Source organism: Sycon ciliatum, chromosome 5 (genome assembly GCF_964019385.1).
Source record: "Sycon ciliatum chromosome 5, ocSycCili1.1, whole genome shotgun sequence".
Lineage (NCBI taxonomy): Eukaryota > Metazoa > Porifera > Calcarea > Leucosolenida > Sycettidae > Sycon > Sycon ciliatum.
Genome location: NC_088647.1, coordinates 35183422 through 35202265, shown reverse-complemented (window position 1 = coordinate 35202265; position 18844 = coordinate 35183422). Strand labels below are relative to the sequence as shown.

The following is an 18844-nucleotide window of genomic DNA, read 5'->3' as shown; positions in this document are numbered from 1 at the left end:
AAGGAGTGTCGTTATATCCAATCTCCACTGTACTTCAAACCTACATGTAACTACAAGCTAGGAGCTACGGCAGCTCCTCACAAGGCAGAGGGCACACAGCAAGGAACAGTTCTCCAGACTACAATGACAAGCCAGCTGGTAGGGCCTTGGTCAGCATGGCTATATGAATCGGTACGTCAGTGTCCCTCGTTCAGAGCATCTTCTTTGAGGAGAACGGGGTGGGGTCTGTGTGCGTGGTGGCGGTGGTGGTGGTGGGGTGTGTTTCTGCGTGTGTGTGTGTGTATGTGTGTGTGTGTGTGTGCTTGATGTTTCGTGAGAGGATTGTGGTAGCCGCCTTGTGCCAACCTGTCGTGCCCACTACGTCACCCCACATAAAGCTAAGAAGCAAGTATCCCAGCACAATGACTTATGTCCATGTGCAGTAAGTATGGTGGTACCTTGCCAATGTATCCAGCGTGTGTTCCTGTGGACGATCTACACGTATGACAGTAGCGCCAAAGTCTGCACATATAGAATTGTTGGAATCCCATTGGCAGAAACAGAACACTCAGCCCACGAACGTTTCGCTTTTTCCAGGAGTCAACAATGAACTGACCAGCCAAAATCATCCCACAAAACGGCGCTGGGGCGAGCCCCGCCATCTCCAGCACCTTGACTCCACGCAGCGCCATTCTACCGCTACCTCCTGGAGCTTGCCAAGCACGATCAGGAAGAGAAACAGCTGTCTACTAGTAGTAGTAGGAAGGGTGGGAATACTTCAAAATTAGCCCTCCCAAACAAAAATTGTTTTTCCTTTCGCCATATGACCTCACGTTTTGAAAGCGACGACGTCATGAAAATCAGCCGACGTCGTCATTTTCATCCCACATGAGCATGTCCGCTTCGAAAACGTTTCCTCTCCAAAAAAAAAACAGAACAAAAGGCATGCGGTCAGTTTTGCCATTCATTCATCAAAACTATTTCTCGACCGAATGGGGACAATTATCTGTGTCTGTTTTCCTCCAACAGCAGACCAGGCTTCTTGACACGTACCGTTAAACCAGGAATAAAGAATGCATCGACGTTGTTACGCATGCTTGTAACTAGGAACTTGTAAGACAGGAATAGTACTTCAACTCTAAAATTAATGGACTTGAATTTCTTGGTGTGCTGAACATTTCTATGATCCCTGAAAAACAAACCCAGTACGTTGACATTGCCCTTGCCACTGGGCTGGAGCAGGATGGCATTCGTTGCTATTCATTTGGGAGCTGGCAGTCATTCGAGGGCAAAACGTGCGACTTACACAAAGCTGGCTCAGAAAGCCTGCTCTCGTGCCATGCGCCTGCTGAAGACTGACGCGGATAGCTTGAAGGCAGTGAACGCGTGCATGGCGTGCCTGGAGGACGCCAAGATGACGAACGCCGGACGCGGTGCCAATCTGACCATGGACGGTACGGTGGAGCTGGACGCCAGCGTGATGTGCTCGCGCGGGGGAGCGTTCGGCGCTGTCGCATGCTTGTCACGGCTACCCAATCCGTGCTCCGTTGCGTCGGCCGTGCTACGACAGAGCTGTGATTGGGACGATCCCGACGGCCGAGTGCCGCCGGTAATGATGTGCTCTGCTGGTTGCCAGGCATGGGCGGCGAGATCGGGATTTCCACTGGTAGATCCCAGACTGCTTATCACCACACGCACCCAGAAAGCGTACGCACGCTACAAGAAAATCGTGGAAGAGCGTGCTGCAACGGCGCTTAAGGCGAACGCGTCCGACAGCAGTGCGTGTGCTGGTGACGTGGAGGACAATCTCGACGACGACATTGACTACGCGGATGACGGCGGCCAGGGTGCCTGCTACAAGGACGATGATGACGGCGATGATGATGATGTCATAGACGATGATGATGATGATGATGATGATGATGATGATGATGATGATGATGATGATGATGTCATGGATGATAATGACCCACCGCGTCTAGACACCGTCGGTGCGGTAGTCCTCGACCGGAACGGCGTGCTGTGGGCCGCGGTATCGTCCGGTGGTCTTGCTCTGAAGGAGAGCGGCCGTATTGGGCAGGCGGCACTCTTCGGCTGTGGCTGCTGGGCAGAGGAACGTCGGGAGAAGCAGCCACAGCCACAGGCACAGGCGTCACCGCCTGCTGACACTGAGCATGAGAGTAGTGGTGCTGAAACGAGCAGCGGCAGCAGTAGTTCCGGCAGTACCAATGCCGCCGCCGCAGCTGCTGCTGATAGTTGTGTGAAAGTTGCCGTGAGTACGTCAGGTACTGGCGAGCACCTGATCAAAGCTCAGATGTCACAAACCTGTGCTAGCAAGATCTACGATGCTGATGGCCAGGCCCTTGATGGTATTCGGCAATGCATGCAGGCGTTCTTAGACTGTCCACGGCTATCAACCGTGTCCGCTCCGCTTGGCGGTGTGTTGGCTATCGGGCACAGCGGCAAGAGCGTGGAGGTGGCGTGGGGCCACACCACCGAATCGTTCTTCGTCGGCTATATGAGCGAGCGCTCGGACAAAGTGCACACCGCGCTGTCGCAGAAGCCCCACTCCAGCCAGTTTGCCGTGGAGGGCTGCATGGTGCGGCTGTCATGATGCGGCGGCGAACTACTAATACGCCGTGCCACTCATGTTTGATTTAGCTGTGTGGGTAGCTGGCTTCAAATGGGCTGTATTGGGTAACGTTGCGATAGTGCTCCAGTTTCTCGACAGCGTTGACAACTCTCCATTGCCATTCGCTCGTCTTTGGCTTGCACACAGCACATCAACCGGTAAGGATGCACGCACACAGTGCAGGCTCAGATGCTGGCTTCTCAGTGTGGTGAAACCAGCGACCTTACTGATTTGTGCAGTAAATGCAGTACTGAGATGTTGCGGTATTCTATGTATGTAACCTGTAAAGTTTGTTTTGGGATTTGTGAGGATTGGTTGCACCAAGAGCTCAATGTAGTGAACACAGTTTTATTTTCCAGTTGCCCATTTGTTGCTTATGGTGCTCTAGATTTCAAGTGTCTAGCATTATGGAACACTTGAGCAAGGTTCTGGTGTGTGTGTGTGTGTGTGTGTTTGTGTGTGTGTGTGTGTGTGTGCGTGTGTGCATGTGTGTGTGTGTGTGTGTGTGTGTGTGTGTGTGTGTGTGTGTGTGTGTGTGTGCGTGTCGTTTGTTTTGCACAATCAGGTCGCAGAGTACTAGTTTTCCAGCTGGCAGTGGTTATGTGGAAGCATAGTCAGTATGATGATGATGAAGGAGCAGATTAGACCGGCATCCGGTTCAAGTTCTCAGGTAAGATTCTAAAGGAAATAGTGCCTGCTCCGTGGTCCTTAATTTTTACGAGGAGGAGAGAGAGAGAGAGAGAGAGAGAGAGAAAGAGAGAGAGAGAGAGGGAGGGAGGGAGGGAGGGAGGGAGAGAGAGAGAGAGAGGTCGCAGCGGGCCGCCACTCTCTCCAGCAACACTTGCACTTTGTTGCATTGCATGGTACTTAGCAAGGCGTTGCCGGTCACGGTCTTGTTGATTTGTGCTCCAACATCCGAGTACGGTGGAAAGCTCCGACAGATGATGAACGTAGGGTTATTGCAGGCGCTGATAACCCCTTGCAACGGGTGCAAGCCACAAAGATAATGAGGTATCAAAGACAATGAGGTATCCAAGGCAACGAGGTATCCAAGGCAAGCCGCATCCAAAGACAGGGGAAGGACCCGAGTGGACCATGCGAGACAAACATTGAGCCAATCCTGTACTTGTAAGAGCGCTACATGTATTTCCAACGGCGGGCATACCACGACGGTGCCATTATTGGCAACTGTGTTGTTCACAAGGGACTGCTCACTACCCTTGCCAGATCTGACCTGGTCGCATGCAACATGGTCCACATCACTCCAACGCTGCACTTGCTGGAGGAACATGTCGCCCCCCCCCAGCATGATGTGCGTCCGTGTTAGACTGGGTCTCCTTGCCGAACAGGGGACTGGGTCCCGTCACGCAGAGTACAATTGCCTACTGCTCATGTACCCCTCCATTCCATCGGAGCTATCGCGGCTGAAGCCTGTTGCGGAGGCTCACCTCGCGAATACATTACCGACGACTGTTCAGTTTAGTGTTTAGAAATAGTTGCACACACAGCTCAAACGAGCCCATAACATGATTTTTTTAGTAATCATTATCCCGTAGAAGCCAGGGAGTAGTACGACTCCCCGATAGAAGCCAGGGTGCAGGGGAAACCCGTAAAATGGGGTATTATCAATAATATCCCATTTTGGGGCAGGGCATGACCTTACCAGCCACTATCAAGTGCACGTGTGGCTAAGATACTATTACGAGTAGCTGTGACAGCTGCAGTTACAGTGAAACCTGGTTTAAGCGACCACCCCACGGTGCAAGCAAAAGCGGTCGTTAATGCCAGGTGGTCTTTAGAACCAGGTCCCGCAGTTTCTGTGTACAACTACATGTAAATGGAACAGATTACCTGGAGACGTCCGCTCCAGCACAACGCTGGAGACCTTCAAAGCTGCAGCAGTACCCTACGCAATTGCTCGTTGACTACATGCAACAGTAGCAAATGCCATGTTTGACAATGGATCCGATTTCCAGCTGACTATCATTTCCAGTGCATACACACTTTTTTCTTTCCTTTTCTCTCTCTCTCTCTCTCTCTCTCTCTTTTCTTCCCTCTTAAGATCTTCGCTACCTTGTCATTGGGAAGAAATTCCCGTTTGGATTTTGCGCAGTAAAACAAAGTTCAAAAAAAACAAACTGTCCGTGCATGAAAAAAACGGTCGTTAAAGCTGTGTTCACAACTGGCGCGTGTACGCGGTACGCTTGAGGTTCATGCGTGCCCAAACGCGCGCTCAGGCTTTCACAAAAAAACAGCAATCCGAGTCGTATTTAGCGCGTGCGACACCTTCGAGTACTAATTTGTTGACCCCGCCGGTCAAGGTGACTGGCATGTACGCTGGTACGTGCCTGATACGCGCTGAAAATTCCAACATTTTGGAAGTTCCATTTCGGCGCGTTTCCGTACACATGGCGCCCCAAAAGCCAGCAAAAGTACGCACAAACGCGTGATTTCACGCGTACACGCGCCAGTTGTGAACACAGCTTAAGAGCAACCCGGAGGTCGCTTACACCCGGGTTTACTGTACTGGTTCTTGATGTGGGTTCTCTCTTTCCTGTGTTTGCTGTGTGCCCAGTTTTCACTTCAGGCGAGCAGCGCGGGATCCTAACAATATCGGCACACCGCTGCTGCTCAGGGCCTGTACCGCTGCTGCTCAGGGCCTGTACCGCTGCTGCTCAGGGCCTGTACCGCTGCTGCTCAGGGTCTGTACCGCTGCTGCTCAGGGCCTGTACCGCTGCTGCTCAGGGTCTGTACCGCTGCTGCTCAGGGCCTGTACCGCTGCTGCTCAGGGCCTGTACCGCTGCTGCTCAGGGCCTGTATAGCAACACGTGTAGTGTGGCGTAAGTTTCACCTACTGTGTCAGTCTGTCCTAGCACCTACAGCCGCCGATTTGTTTGTCGGTCTCATCACAATGGCCTGGCTACCGGTAACTGCACTCTTGCTGTTTTTGTCCTTTTTTAAATATAGTTTTGGAATCAGCATCGGACTGCGAGCTTTGCAGCTAAAGTCTGGTTTCTTTCCTGTTGGTTGTGGATATTATACGGTTCAGACAAACTTTCCCACGACAATGGATTTCAATACTGTCCACTTCTGATCATGTTCTGTTAATACTGAACTTGTTTTTACAACTTCCATCTGCTCATAGGTATCCAATATAATGAGTGGATATTGATGTTGGAATTGCTAGAGAATAAGAATTTTTACTTGTAGTTTGAAATTAAAATGAATAATGAACTCGAACCTCACTTTCGTAATCAATTAAAAAAATTATCATCTTGTCAAACATCACTATGTTGAAATATGCAGGATAATTTGACATTACTAGAAGTCCTTTGAAGCTCTGTAGAGCAGCCACGGTGAATCGATGAAAACACAAAGGAGAGTTGACTCTTGAGAGTCAATATCATAATAATTATACTCAAGTATGCTGTGAGTGCACTGTATGCAATACTATGCATGCATGTACGAGCACAGTGTTCTATCTGCGGCTAGTAATGACACATGGTGGACTGCATGCTGCTCAGTCGACAGATAATATTGGTATGAGAAAAAAACTAAAAAAAAACTAAAACTAAAACGGTGATCCTAGTTGGCATGGTGCAGTATGAGTTGTTGTGAAGATTGGGGATCAAAGAGCGGCAGTGCATTAAAGTTGTAGTACCAGTTCTTGCTCAATGTTATGCTGGTCGTATGGGTACTAGTAAACGCACATGTAGACAGTGGTCAGTACACTGAGTACAGCCATGAGCTCATGCGTCAGTGCCCCTGCTCGCTGTTCGAAGCCATACTTCAAGTGCAGGGGAAGGGGGGGGGGGGGGTACTGCAGAGGCTAAGGTAACATATCCTGCGGGGCAAGGGGGGGGGGGGGTGGTGTACTGCAGAAGCTCGGGTAATAAACATGTCCTGCGGGGCAGGGGGGGGGGGGTGTACTGCAGAAGCTCGGGTAATAAACATGTCCTGCGGGGCAGGGGGGGGGGGGTGTACTGCAGAAGCTCGGGTAATAAACATGTCCTGCAGGGCAGGGGGGGGTACTCCAGAGGGTAAGGTTATATATTAGGCTCCTTGTCAAGTCGCAGGAATGGCTACATCTCCTGACGGTGCTGCTGATACTGTAATCAGTCATTTTGCGTGCTCCTGGTGCATAGATGGGCACGGTGATGAGATCCGATACATGTAGTACGTTCGACTGGCTCCATAAGATACTGCCTTGGAACTTGAAGTCCAATGTTTGCATGCGTGTGTAGCTACCCCTGTGTTGTGTGTACCTGCGTTCACCAAACAGCAGCAGCGTAACAACGGCAGCGCAGTCGGTTGAACCGTTGTATGATCCTCTCAGGCTGCCCGGCCCAGTGCATTCGATCACAGGGGTGTTTCGTCGCAGCTGTCGTCCGTGTCGCTGGGCAATGGGCTACTTCCCTGGCTGCTCTCACTGCCCTCGCTGTCCTCCTCTTCCGACGATGACGACGGGTGTGACGACGGTGGACTGCAGTCGTGCTGCAGGTCAATCTCGACAATGGTGAAGATCACTTTGAGTCCTTGCTCCAGGTAGCGGGTAATGCCTCGTGATGACGTTTCGCTATTCTCCTCCAGGTACGCCTGGCTGAACGCTGTGCGTCCGCTGCGCTGCAGTTCGGCAAACTTCGCCTCCAATTCCGCTGCCGTCAGTGTGGTGGTGCGTGCGAATGTCGCGAAATTCTCACAGTTCCAGTCGCACATGCTGTAGTGACCGAATGCCTGCGGGTGCTTCAGGAAGAACCGGGCCACGGCGGCTGCATTTTTCAGCTCCATCTCCGGTCGGCACGGGTTGACCAAGCTGAGCGTTGCGCCGTCCGGGTACTCCGCATCCCCGCCACCGTAGTTGTACTGGATATACTTGCCCTGGTACGAAAACTCGCTCAGCGGCTGCACGATGATGCAGTACCTCTCGGGCCGCACCACCGAGCGGTTCAGCAGCTTGATGAGGCCCTCGCGCTTCTTGTACGTCAGCTGCCGCCTCCAGTCGCCGAATATGTAGCCGTCGGTCTCTTCGATGCCGCCCTGCTCACTACCTGTGCCCAGTAGTTGGTGATCCGGTTCATAATCCTTGCCTGGGTCTGTGTAGGAGATGACGTAGACACTGCTACCATTGCGTATTACGATACCTGTACATGTTTGAGGATAACAACAGGTCAACAGGGCGGAGGACATGTTTGAAACTATCGAGCAAGGCTTGCATATTATGCATTACGTGTGCAGTAGGTAGCGGATAGACCAAGCACAAAACGCTAGCATATACATGTACGAGCAGGGTCAAGATACGCAAACTGACCTATTTCGGGCACACATGCCGCCCATCTGGCTGCGAGCTTGTACGTGACGTGATGTTTGGTGTGGTGGATGGTAAGAGAAAGCGTGGTCGTCCGAAGATTTCCTTCGCTGACAATATCGTTTCGTGGACTGGTATGTCTCTGCATGAGAATTGCCAGTTGGCATCTGACAGAGATGCCTGGCAGTCACACTGTGCATCTACTGCTTACACAGCTGCATAATGCCGTTTATTATTTTAATTATTTTATTTTACTATTATTATTTTTTTCGGCAACGCAGATGATGATGATGATGATGATGTGTGTTCTGATGAACATGTTGGTCTGCTGCAGATATGGGTACTGGTAATACAAGCCTCATCTGGCCATTTCGTAACACCAGTAGCTGTTGCACTGAGTGCTGCGCTCACCCCTATTGGCCACGCTGTCCACCGTTTAAGGTCCAGTTTTTGTACCCGATGCCGAGCGGAGTGAAGGCCGTCTGCAAGCTAGCCTAGAGCCTAGTGGCTGCTGTGTTGGCGTGGCTTCTTACCATGATGGAATAGCATGATCCTGTCCTGTAAGCTGGGAGGCACCGAGCAGCCGACCATCATGCTAAGAGTTTTGGGCATGGCAATGTGACAGCCATGCTCCAGGCAGGACTCGTCGACAAGCTGCACTTTCACCGTATCGTGGTGGACCATGTGGCTTAGGATGTTGCTTGACCACTCGAATGCTTTCTGGGTGGCAGCTGCGCAAAACGAAAGACAGCAGAACCACTTTCATTAGTGGAATATAGTGACTGAAGGCAAGCCGTGTGAAGCAAAACACAATGATAAAGTACGCATTCCATAGTATGTTTATACAATCGTGAAACAAAGTGAAAAGATAGATTTCATATACTCTCTCCTATACAGGAACTCTCAGCCTGAGCTGGTTTTGCTCGCGGCTGCAACGCACGGGGTAGTGAACCCAGGACAGAAGCGGACCAGGCATCATGACTTTGCACATCTATCGTTATGCTGCTTCATTACGCGACCTGTTTTATTATTATTATTATTATTATTACGTAGTGGTTGCGACTTCGGCGATGATTTGTAAGAAAGGGTTTGCTCCCCACACCGGAGAGTCGTGAGTCAGTCAAGTGTCAAGTAAAGTCGGCGGAATAGCGCGAGCTCCGGTGTGGGGAGCAAACCCTTTCTTCTTCTTATTATTATTGTTGTTATTATTATTATTCTCCTATACATGTAATTATAGTATTTTACTCATGAAACTGCAAGACTATCCTATGACTGTGCATTAGGAAAGAACTGTTTAGCAAGAGCAGCTAACATATGAACTTCGTGGCTCTCAGTTTCAAAGCAATTGGGACGATCATCAGCCTGCATGTCACTACGCTAAAGTCAGCATCAGGAAGTCCTACCCAAACCATAATGCCTTTATTTGGTTTGGGTACGACTTCCTGGAGATGTGTCTCTCCAGCGTTATACTTCGAGGCGCGTGTGTGTGTGTGTGTGTATATGTGTATGTGTGTGTATATGTGTATGTGTGTGTGTATATGTGTGTGTGTGTGTGAAACATTGAAAAATGAAAAATAGGGATTCACTGGCCAGAAAAAGTCACTTCAATCAGCTGTGTGGTGGATACCAGGCTAAAAATAGTGGCGGTCAATTCATCAGCCTTGCAAGCTGTTGAATGGTGTAATCCCAGCACAAGTTGCTATGTCTAACATAGCTGTTCGCTATCATCGCTTCCGCGATGAGCAGGTCCGAGGTCTGAGGTGTGTGCGTGTGCGTGTGTGTGTGTGTGTGTGTGTGTGTGTGTGTGTGTGTGTGTGTGCGCGTGCATGTGTGTGTACATGCGTGACGGTGTGAGTTGATGTGTTCCCTGTTGGACTGAGCACATCTGCTTCTTCATTGCATCTGTTCCACCTACCTTCTTTCCATTTGTCGAGAAAGCTCATCTTCTCCGCTTGTGTCTCTGGCCTTTCCACATCGCCAATCAACAGCTCCCTCTCATCCTGTATCGCACATGAGCAGAATAGAATGCCAGGATTAATATCCACGTGACTGTGCACTGGACATGACTGTCGTATATGCATAATGCACTATTCGTGTTACTGCTATCACGTTGATTAATGTTCTGCGTTATTTTTGTCCGTACAATTACAAGATGAAAGCCGTAACAGTTTTACACCCGCACAAACTTGATCCCGCTTATCCTGTTGTCAGCCTCAAGCCGCAGACGGAGACTTTCGCCCACACCACTGACTTGTGCACGCGAGCCCATCTCTGCCAACCAGGGAGTAGTAAAATATCGGTATTTTACTACACCCTGGTGCCAATCATCATCACCATGGTCACTATAATGTTGCAGTCTGCGCCAGATCTTTGTTGATCAGTGTAGCCTGCCAATGGCAGCCTGTATCATTTTGTGTATGATGCCATGTGTTACTTCGCATGCATAGCGCGCAGCATGCAGGCAGTACACCACTGAGTCTGTCAACAGCTGTGCTGCGGCCAGGGACAGGGAGTTGGCGCCTTGTCAAAAGTGACACAAAACTCATTGGAAGGCAGATATTGTCACATAGCGGACGTTCTGGAATCTGGATGCTGCACGACGGACAGTTTACTTAGCTTACTATTAGCTACATGTACTAGTGCGATGGGCGCATGTTCCAGACCCTCTGGAACGTTCATTCACTCAATGTGTTTATTTTGCCGTAGAAGAGGCTTGGGTTGTTGCCACAGTAAAACTAAATGACCCTCAGAAGACAAGCAACCAAGCTGAGGCTAAGCTACAGTACATGTACATGACTGTACAGTATGTACATGACTGTACTAGTACATGTACATGACTGTACAGTCAGTATGTACTAGTACTGGCATACATGTAGGTTTTGCGTGTGCAGACCAGCGACGTAGATCTACATCATGTAAACTATTGTCTTTTGAAGTTGTAATGTTGACTGACTGCCTCACACTGCGCGCGCGTCTGTGTGTGTGTACTCGCTAGACCGGGCGGGTCAGCCTGGGGCTAAGTGAGTATCAAAGGGGGAGGAGCCAAAGAGTCTTCATTTCACTGACATGTCATGTCGCCGTCCTGCATGACATGTTGTTCCCCAGGATAGCAGGGACAGATGGTCGAAAGGCTGTTCCCCTACCCTGCTTCAACTACACTGTACTGTAATACCATTTTTTCTAGTCTTAGGTGTAGGCAACGGGTCCACAGTACAACGTAGATCTACATTATAATTTTAGTTGATAAGTGCGAACATCAGGCTGCTAACTCCGCCGGGATCGAGCAAAACGTCGTCATCTCCGCAGGAGGTACGTGGATCCTGCCTCATCTCCCAGTATTGGCAGTAGCACTTCAAAGCAGGCGTTACCGCTATGCATACCAATGATCTTTGAACAGCTTTCACAAAATCGAGACAGTCACCGCGTGCCAGCATTCGGGGCTCTAAAGTCTAATCCACCGCCTAGTACAACCCTGTGTGATCTGCAAGACGGGAATGCAGTGCAGTGGCTGCTTATGATAGCCTTATCCCCACATCTACAGAGCACGGCACGTTTTGTGTCGGTGTGGGGAAAACCAAGATCTGTCCCTCACATCATCAGCATCATCATCATCATGATCACGAGTTCGAGAATAGTGGGGCAGTGAGATTCTTGCTCTCGCGATCTCACTCACCACGGTCTCAACTCTCAAGTGGATAGGGAAGCGTTGACGTGAGCGAGGCCCGGCCACCCTTTCCTATATCTGTCGCAGTTCCTCTCTAGCTTCGTGCAGTGCAGTTTGCGTCGAGTATCGGTACTTCGCGTCTTTCCAAGACAGGTGAGTAACTTTACGTCCACTGCTACTCATGTTGGCCGCACAAGTCCGACTTCTGTTGGAAGCAACCAACTTTCTTATAATTATCGCCAAAGTCGCGACCAATATTTCATACAATTGGCAATATTGTACTTCGAGAACACCTTCCTCTTCTTCCTCTTGCACACATACATGTACAGGCAATCACAGACACCACGAACACACACGCGCGCGCGCGCGCGCGTGCACACACACACACACACACGAGCGCAGACAATGCTGGCATAGTACACTTACCGGTTGCATCATCTTTCTTCCTATCTGCTCGGCTCACGAGTCTTGCTGAGACTAACGTGATAGAGACGAGGATGAGAAGGCACCCGGGCTGTGCTTGTGGAGCCCGACGTCAGCCTGTTGCCACTAGTAATCGCAGGTGACTCTGCTCCGTAGTGACGTTGTCTAACGACGGTCTTGTTGTTGTTGTTGAAGATCTTCGCAGCTGAAATACAACAGGAGGACATAGGAACCCTTTCTTCGTCTGCCTTGGGTCACGACTTTAGTCTAATTGTGTTCACACGATTGTATGTTCTAGTTTTGAGAGGTGCGAGGCGCTGCAAGGTCTATTTATCCTCGAGACCCTCTATGCACCCATGACGTCCTATACTGTTTGTGTTCTCGGTGTTGGTATACCGGTACAATATGTTAGCTCTCCCCAGCTACACCCTCCGCCCTCGCACTGGTGTTATTCCGGGTTCTCCGTGATACATAGATCATGCTTCCGCTGTCAGGGTGTTATGACAGGACGCCACTTTTCCGTGCCTAATCGGAGACGTAATCGTCCTTGCATTCCCTGCATGCTGGGGCCAGGGCAGTCGTACCCAAACCACTCCCTGCTACACAATCCAGAGCGATGTTGTGATGAAGCTACATCACGCACACATGCCAACACCTGCAATGACGCAAGTCGTGGTGTTTTGGATTATTCCCCTATGAAGTAAGGTGTTGTCCACAATCACTCTACTCTCGAAAACAACTCCGCTGAGCTATCCTGACTCCCGTCGACGCGTCCCCGTTCCGCAACGCCAAGGCCAGTATGCTGCCGTGTGGTAGATCGACGCGGAGGGAATGCTTGCTACGACTCGTGATCAGCAACACGCTTTCGCTTGCTTATCAGATTGGGACAGCTCTGGCTAGCTGTGACAGTGGATTGGATTGCGTCCCTGTGAAACGCCTAGAATTTCTAGAATTTCGCAATAGCAGTTTTATGTACAATGTACTTGCAAACACCTTCATAATCATACGTTTTTGTGTACGTTGAAGATCATATCCGCATGTGCTCATGGATATGCATGTCTGCATGTCTGGGCCATGTGTTGCAAATTCAAGTACTAGTGATGTCCAACACTGTCTGCACAGTTTGAACCCGGCCTTGCATGAGCCACTAACTAGCACAAGGACTGATAGATGTGTTCTCCATCACACGACCATGCAGCAGTACAGCATCACAGGGCAGCCGTGTAATTGTTCGTTACAACTCCACTGTTCCAGCCCTGCAACTATGGGTCACATGATTTTGGCCCTGTTGATTCCACTGTCCACAAGCCATGATCACGTGTACGTACTGCACAAATTTAGTCATAATAATGTTAAAGATGTGAACATCACTCAATATGCTTTATTAATGTTGTTGTTGTTTGGCTCTAGTTAGAGTGGAGTTCCAAAACAGGCCTAAACCTAAATAACACTAGTATCCGGTTAGTTGAGCAGTGAGTATTGCCTACATCCCGGGGTCGCGACTACAGTAGTCAGTACTAGTAGTAACTCCTATTGGTGTGGATACTCATGGTTAGAGCTGATGCAGTCCTTCTAGAACTTTCTAAGGACCGTGGCATGGACATGTACAGGACATACATGTCAAATCTGCCCGCCTGTCATCGCCAGCCAATCAGGGCACTTTAGCGTCTTTCAAAGACATGTACCCGTATCCAGTTCAAAGGGTGCTGGGGGAATATTGAGGGGTTTCCCCTGCAGCTGACTTTGTGAGTTGATACATTATGGTTCAACGTTGCGGTTTGCCCTGGGTTCAATGGTTCAGGTCACACCTAGCCTCTACTCTCCTAGGGCCAAGCTGGACCTGCTTCGCGCATTTCGAGCTGTCACATTAGACATTAGACATTACTGCATATTATTAGCGGCGTTCAGAGTGACTGCGCCAGCCGACCGTACTGAGGTCTAGTGACCAACAAAGAAATTTTCAAATCCACTGAAAGCATCAAAACCTGACTGCTCCAGCTGTAGGCTCCGGCGGATTATGCTCGCGAAATCATGGAATTATAGTTTATACTAACATGAATTCTTGCATTATGCTCGCAAAATCCTCATCCAGCACTGCATTATGCTTTGGCACGCGGGGATACATTAGGAGGAAGCCTACAGGAGTGTACCGGTAATTGTCTAGAGGTTTTTAAGCTGCGTAATGCTTGAACGTATTGCCATCCCTAGTCTTTTATCGCTTGAGCAGCACTCTCTACAGTTCGTGGCCAAGGTTCTGGTTTCATGCGAAGCTGACTGTGCTTGCGTGTTTGTCACACTTATAAGTAGACTTCTCCGACTTTGATACTTTGAGAGATAGATAGATAGATAGATAACGGAGAGAGAGAGAGAGAGAGACAGAGAGAGAGAGAGAGAGAGAGAGAGAGAGAGAGAGAGAGTGTGTGTGTGTGTGTGTGTGTGTGTGTGTGTGTGTGTGTGAGAGAGAGAGAGAGAGAGAGAGAGAGAGAGAGAGAGAGAGAGAGAGAGAGAGAGAGAGAGAGAGAGCGAGAGAGAGAGCGAGAGAGAGAGAGCTAGAGAGAGAGAGAGAGAGAGAGAGAGAGAGAGAGAGAGAGAGAGAGAGAGAGAGAGAGAGAGAGAGAGAGAGAGAGAGAGAGAGAGAGAGAGAGAGAGAGAGAGAGAGAGAGCGAGAGAGAGCGAGAGAGAGAGAGAGCGAGAGAGAGAGAGCGAGAGAGAGAGAGAGAGAGAGAGAGAGAGAGAGAGAGAGAGAGCGAGAGAGAGAGAGAGAGAGCGAGAGAGAGCGAGAGAGAGAGAGAGAGAGATACAATCATTACGATTCAGCAGCTCATGATCTGCATGAGACACTATTATAATAATCTTTATTTCAGGATTGTCCAAAGGCTGACGCCTATCGACATGTATGATATGAAGCGGCATGTGGCTTTTTTCCAGTTTTGGCGCTTGTGCCACTCACTGGCTTTGAGATGTACCTATTCCCCAGCATCACTCAGCATCACCACCAATCACCTACTGGTACATACAGGCAAACACATCTACGCTATCGCATCTATCACTATACATGTAGCTAACTACCTCCACAGCGCCAATTCATCCGCTGCTCCAGCCTATGGCGGACATTCACAATACAGGGAACGGAATTGGGCCAAACTGGGACACTTGATCATCCTCCAGTACTGTTACCAGTTCTGATTTTCACACAAGACATTGAAGTTGAAAGGACAGTGGACCAGTCTGTCCAACCTTGCCACCATTCCAAAGCAGGACACCCAATTACAATGTATACAAAGGCAATCGTGTCCCATGTAAATGTATACGAATGTTTTGGTCCAAAGCAGGACTGTCCTGCTCAAAGCAGGACGGTTGGACAGTTTGGTGGACTGAAAAGCAAGCGATCTAGCACTAGCATTATAACGACACTCACCTTTCATACGATGGAGCCGAACTGGAGATCAGAAGCCGGAAGTTCGCGATGTCGGCGCAATGCTGGCTTAGTGTGGGGTAGCTTCTACCTCTCTGAGAACATGCACGCTCCTCTCGATCTCCTTAGCTAGGTGTAGGTGAGATAGCGAAACTTCACATCAGCAACTTAGATGTTACCCGTGGTGCGCTTGACTTCACCTTTAAACGTACTAGTAACTCTGACCTAAGTCCTTGGCAAGTAATGATCTGGCGTTGGCTTTATACTTTCGCTGCTTCCAAACTCCTTGACTGTTCGCTGATGACTGGGTATTACCATGCAACTCTTAGTTACGACGACAAACCCTACTTTCCTTTGTGTGGCTGTTATCATCTGGCGATTATATACACCCGCGCCTCCGCTCGTCTTTCACAGCTACTAGTACTGAGCACAGCATTCGTGTTTACCGATGTTTTAAGGACTCGTTTGTGCGTTGCTGCGTTCGAAAGCACGTGAGTCGCCATGCGTCGTCGGGATAATATTCCCGTCGCCCCCGCTTGCTTGCAAGACATCATACCCGTATGTGAACGCACCGTGTCGCGCAATTGCCTCACGAACGTATCACTAATGATATCGTCATGCAGCATGTATGCTTCAGTGTGGCAGTGGAAGCGACACATTGGCGGCAGCAATGAGAGATGTTCACATGGTTCTCACTGCGTGCGGGTTATTACCCTTGGCAGCCGACGGCTTGGACCACTGCCAGCGCCCGATCCACATTGTGTAACTGTGCTGGTGGATGCGGATATTCACGTGTGCGGGTCGTTTTCCGAGAGGACTAGATGATGCAACCACTGTGGAGAGCGAGGATCATGACTGATTGTAATGTGAATGGAAAAGACGGTCATAATACATGATGTACATGATCGTTGTAGTTCCTTCGCACCAGACTTGTTTCAGAGGGAACTCCCTTTTCACAAAGATCCGCTGTGTATTCACGCAGTGACTTGAGATGGCAAGGAGCTGACTCGATTCAACTCGGAGTCGATTGATGACTAATTATTTCTGGTTCGATTGCTAAGAAAAACCCCTGCTCCGGCAGATCGTTTACGTAACAAATTAACTATGTACTGCCCCATCCATATTAGCGTTACATGTACTGCCCCATCCATATTAGCGTTACATGTACTGCCCCATCCATATTAGCGTTACATGTACTGCCCCATCCATATTAGCGTTACATGTACTTCAAGTACATATTACACGTGCATTATACAGTACGGTGAGATCAGGCGCTGAAGTGGGAAGTCACCTGTATGTCCTGGTAATGGTATAGCAAGAAGGTGCATGATAGTGCAATATACATGTACACAGGAGAGCTGCCGTAGGGGGCGGGGGCGGGGGCTGGGGGATTCATTACCTGCACCTGCATGTAGCTCGCCATTGTGACCTACACGTACATGTACATGACGGATTGTGCATGATTGTATTCACCAACACGTCCATACATGTTGCGGCCCTTTGTCTTCTTGATGGGTGGACGAAATGCGTCTTCAGCAAGCAACACACTAACAGATGACCAGAGATAAGAAGACGATGCTACTGTGGCCCCGAAGCAGAGAACTCGTGACCATGTCCATATACATAGTCATTGATGTACACTGTACTTGCGTTTTGATGAGTATGGTAAAAAAAGGCGCGCAAATTTCGTGCACTGACACAATGACAGGGGGATGAGCGACCCAGGCGATGAGCAGACAGGCAAGTGTCATTTTCACTCCCATCTGGGGTGCTCTGTCAGCTGCCTCGAGGCATGACACAGTACGGCTGGCATTGCAATATTGCTGTATGTGCAATCCTGTACGAAATAGTGGTTGCGGGTGGAAACGGAGCGTCTCTGTAAGTTTGTATCCCTGGTGATGGTTGTGCCCGGAGAGCAATATAAGTGGTGCTCTTCACGAGTCTTCAGGCACAATCTTCCTCAGCCTACTCAAGCTCAACTGATGAGGGGTGAATTCCCCGAAACACTGTGTATTCAGCAGGGAGTGGTGCTTTCTTGCAGGTTTCACGTTTGCATGTAGCAATGCCAGCCGTACTGTGTCATGCCTCTAGGCAGCTGACAGAGCTGAAGTCGCATTTTGTTAGTGGACACTACATCTGGGATCGGGATGCTAGTAGCGGCAATACAAGCACGCGAGAAGTGATCGTGGACGAGGAGAAAGGACGACAGAACTCATTGCTAAGCTCCACATTACTCATGTGTTGGCCATGTTAGCAATCCTCTCCAATGAAATAACTACAGCACTTCGAAGTATGTCAGCAGTCAGGAGATCACTCTCCATCTACATGTACTATGATTATGTGCATAGACATGTGTTTCGAAGTGGTCCGTGGATACCGTTGTGGCCAACCGTAAACGGCCTGGTTTTACTACTTTACTAGTCTTTACGTTGATCTCTCCTGGCATTGATATGGCTCCGGTCCTGGAATGTTAAGACCAGCTTTTGCTCGGTGCGTGATGTTGCTGTGCACGGATGTGCAGCTCCTCCTCCGTCGACTGATATCACACTAGTCACAATAGTCGTGGATGCAGTAGCTACGACGTCAGAGAATTCTAACTGAGTAACACGTTAGTTCAACCCACTAGCGGCCGGACGTCAAGATGTTATCGCAAACGCGGCGGGGTCCAGGTCACGAAAACATGGACTGATTTCACTGAACTCGGGACTGGGATGGGATTATCGTTAGGTAGTGTGATTGGAGTATCTAGTAGTAGGCATTCGGTTTGGGAAACAGTGCATTTGACTGGTCACGTACTATGGTGCGCAACTATGCTGCAAACACACACACACACACACACACACACACACACACACACACACACACACACACACACACACACACACACACACACACACACACACACACACACACACACACACACACACACACACATGATACCCGTTCCCTGGACACTCCGGCGTCAGAGTACAATGCTTTTGCGGCAGGATGACATCACTGGTGTCAAAATCGTGTCAACAAAGCTTCTTGCACAAAACACGAAAACAATGCTTTTCAATGCGGTTGTCTAGGTCGACACATACATGTGTTCAGCTGGCGGTATGTCAGCCCCATAAAATATTTGAGCAGCGCTACACCACTACTACAGCTCATTCATTAGAAACCGGCACTCTAACTTTTTGGTGTCTGCCGCACATAGTTGTAGATCTCCCAGTAAACAAAATCACAGTGACCACTTCCGCTGTATAGCTCGCTGGGCATCCCATTGCTTTGTAAGTTGATAATCCCTTCCCACTTTGTGTACGTGCTCTTCATCTTCTTTTTTCTCTTCTTCCGTGGTTGGTCTCACCCTCTCCTCAATTCAATTGGCTGTCTTGACATGCCACGAGGTGCAGAAATAAATAAAATAAAATATCGTGAAAACAA

The 18844-nt window shown here is 49.4% G+C and overlaps 3 protein-coding genes across 3 annotated transcripts in view; 1 reads left to right on the top strand and 2 right to left on the bottom strand.

Moving 5' to 3' along the window:
- Window positions 1–769, bottom strand: part of LOC135818478 (alpha-methylacyl-CoA racemase-like) — a 124434-nt gene extending 123665 nt beyond the window's left edge. The window contains exons 1-2 of the mRNA XM_065331864.1: window positions 596–769; window positions 438–501 (exon numbers count right to left, since the gene is read on the bottom strand). Coding sequence (XP_065187936.1) covers window positions 438–501; window positions 596–671 — 140 coding nt within the window. The 5' untranslated portion in view covers window positions 672–769. The remainder of the gene's footprint in view (window positions 1–437; window positions 502–595) is intronic.
- A 400-nt stretch (window positions 770–1169) lies between these two features.
- Window positions 1170–5727, top strand: LOC135818474 (threonine aspartase 1-like). The gene is made up of 3 exons (XM_065331858.1): window positions 1170–2769; window positions 3177–3281; window positions 5187–5727. Exon 1 carries the CDS (start codon window positions 1223–1225, stop codon window positions 2591–2593), a length of 1371 nt encoding a protein of 456 aa, XP_065187930.1. The 5' UTR covers window positions 1170–1222; the 3' UTR covers window positions 2594–2769; window positions 3177–3281; window positions 5187–5727.
- LOC135818475 (uncharacterized) lies at window positions 5711–15954 on the bottom strand. Its single transcript, XM_065331859.1, has 5 exons — window positions 15422–15954; window positions 12007–12208; window positions 9832–9916; window positions 8450–8647; window positions 5711–7752 (listed from the first exon to the last, which is right to left on the bottom strand). The coding sequence occupies exons 2-5, from the start codon at window positions 12016–12018 to the stop codon at window positions 6971–6973; spliced, it is 1077 nt and encodes a 358-aa protein (XP_065187931.1). The 5' UTR covers window positions 12019–12208; window positions 15422–15954; the 3' UTR covers window positions 5711–6970.
- Window positions 15955–18844: the final 2890 nt, after the last annotated feature.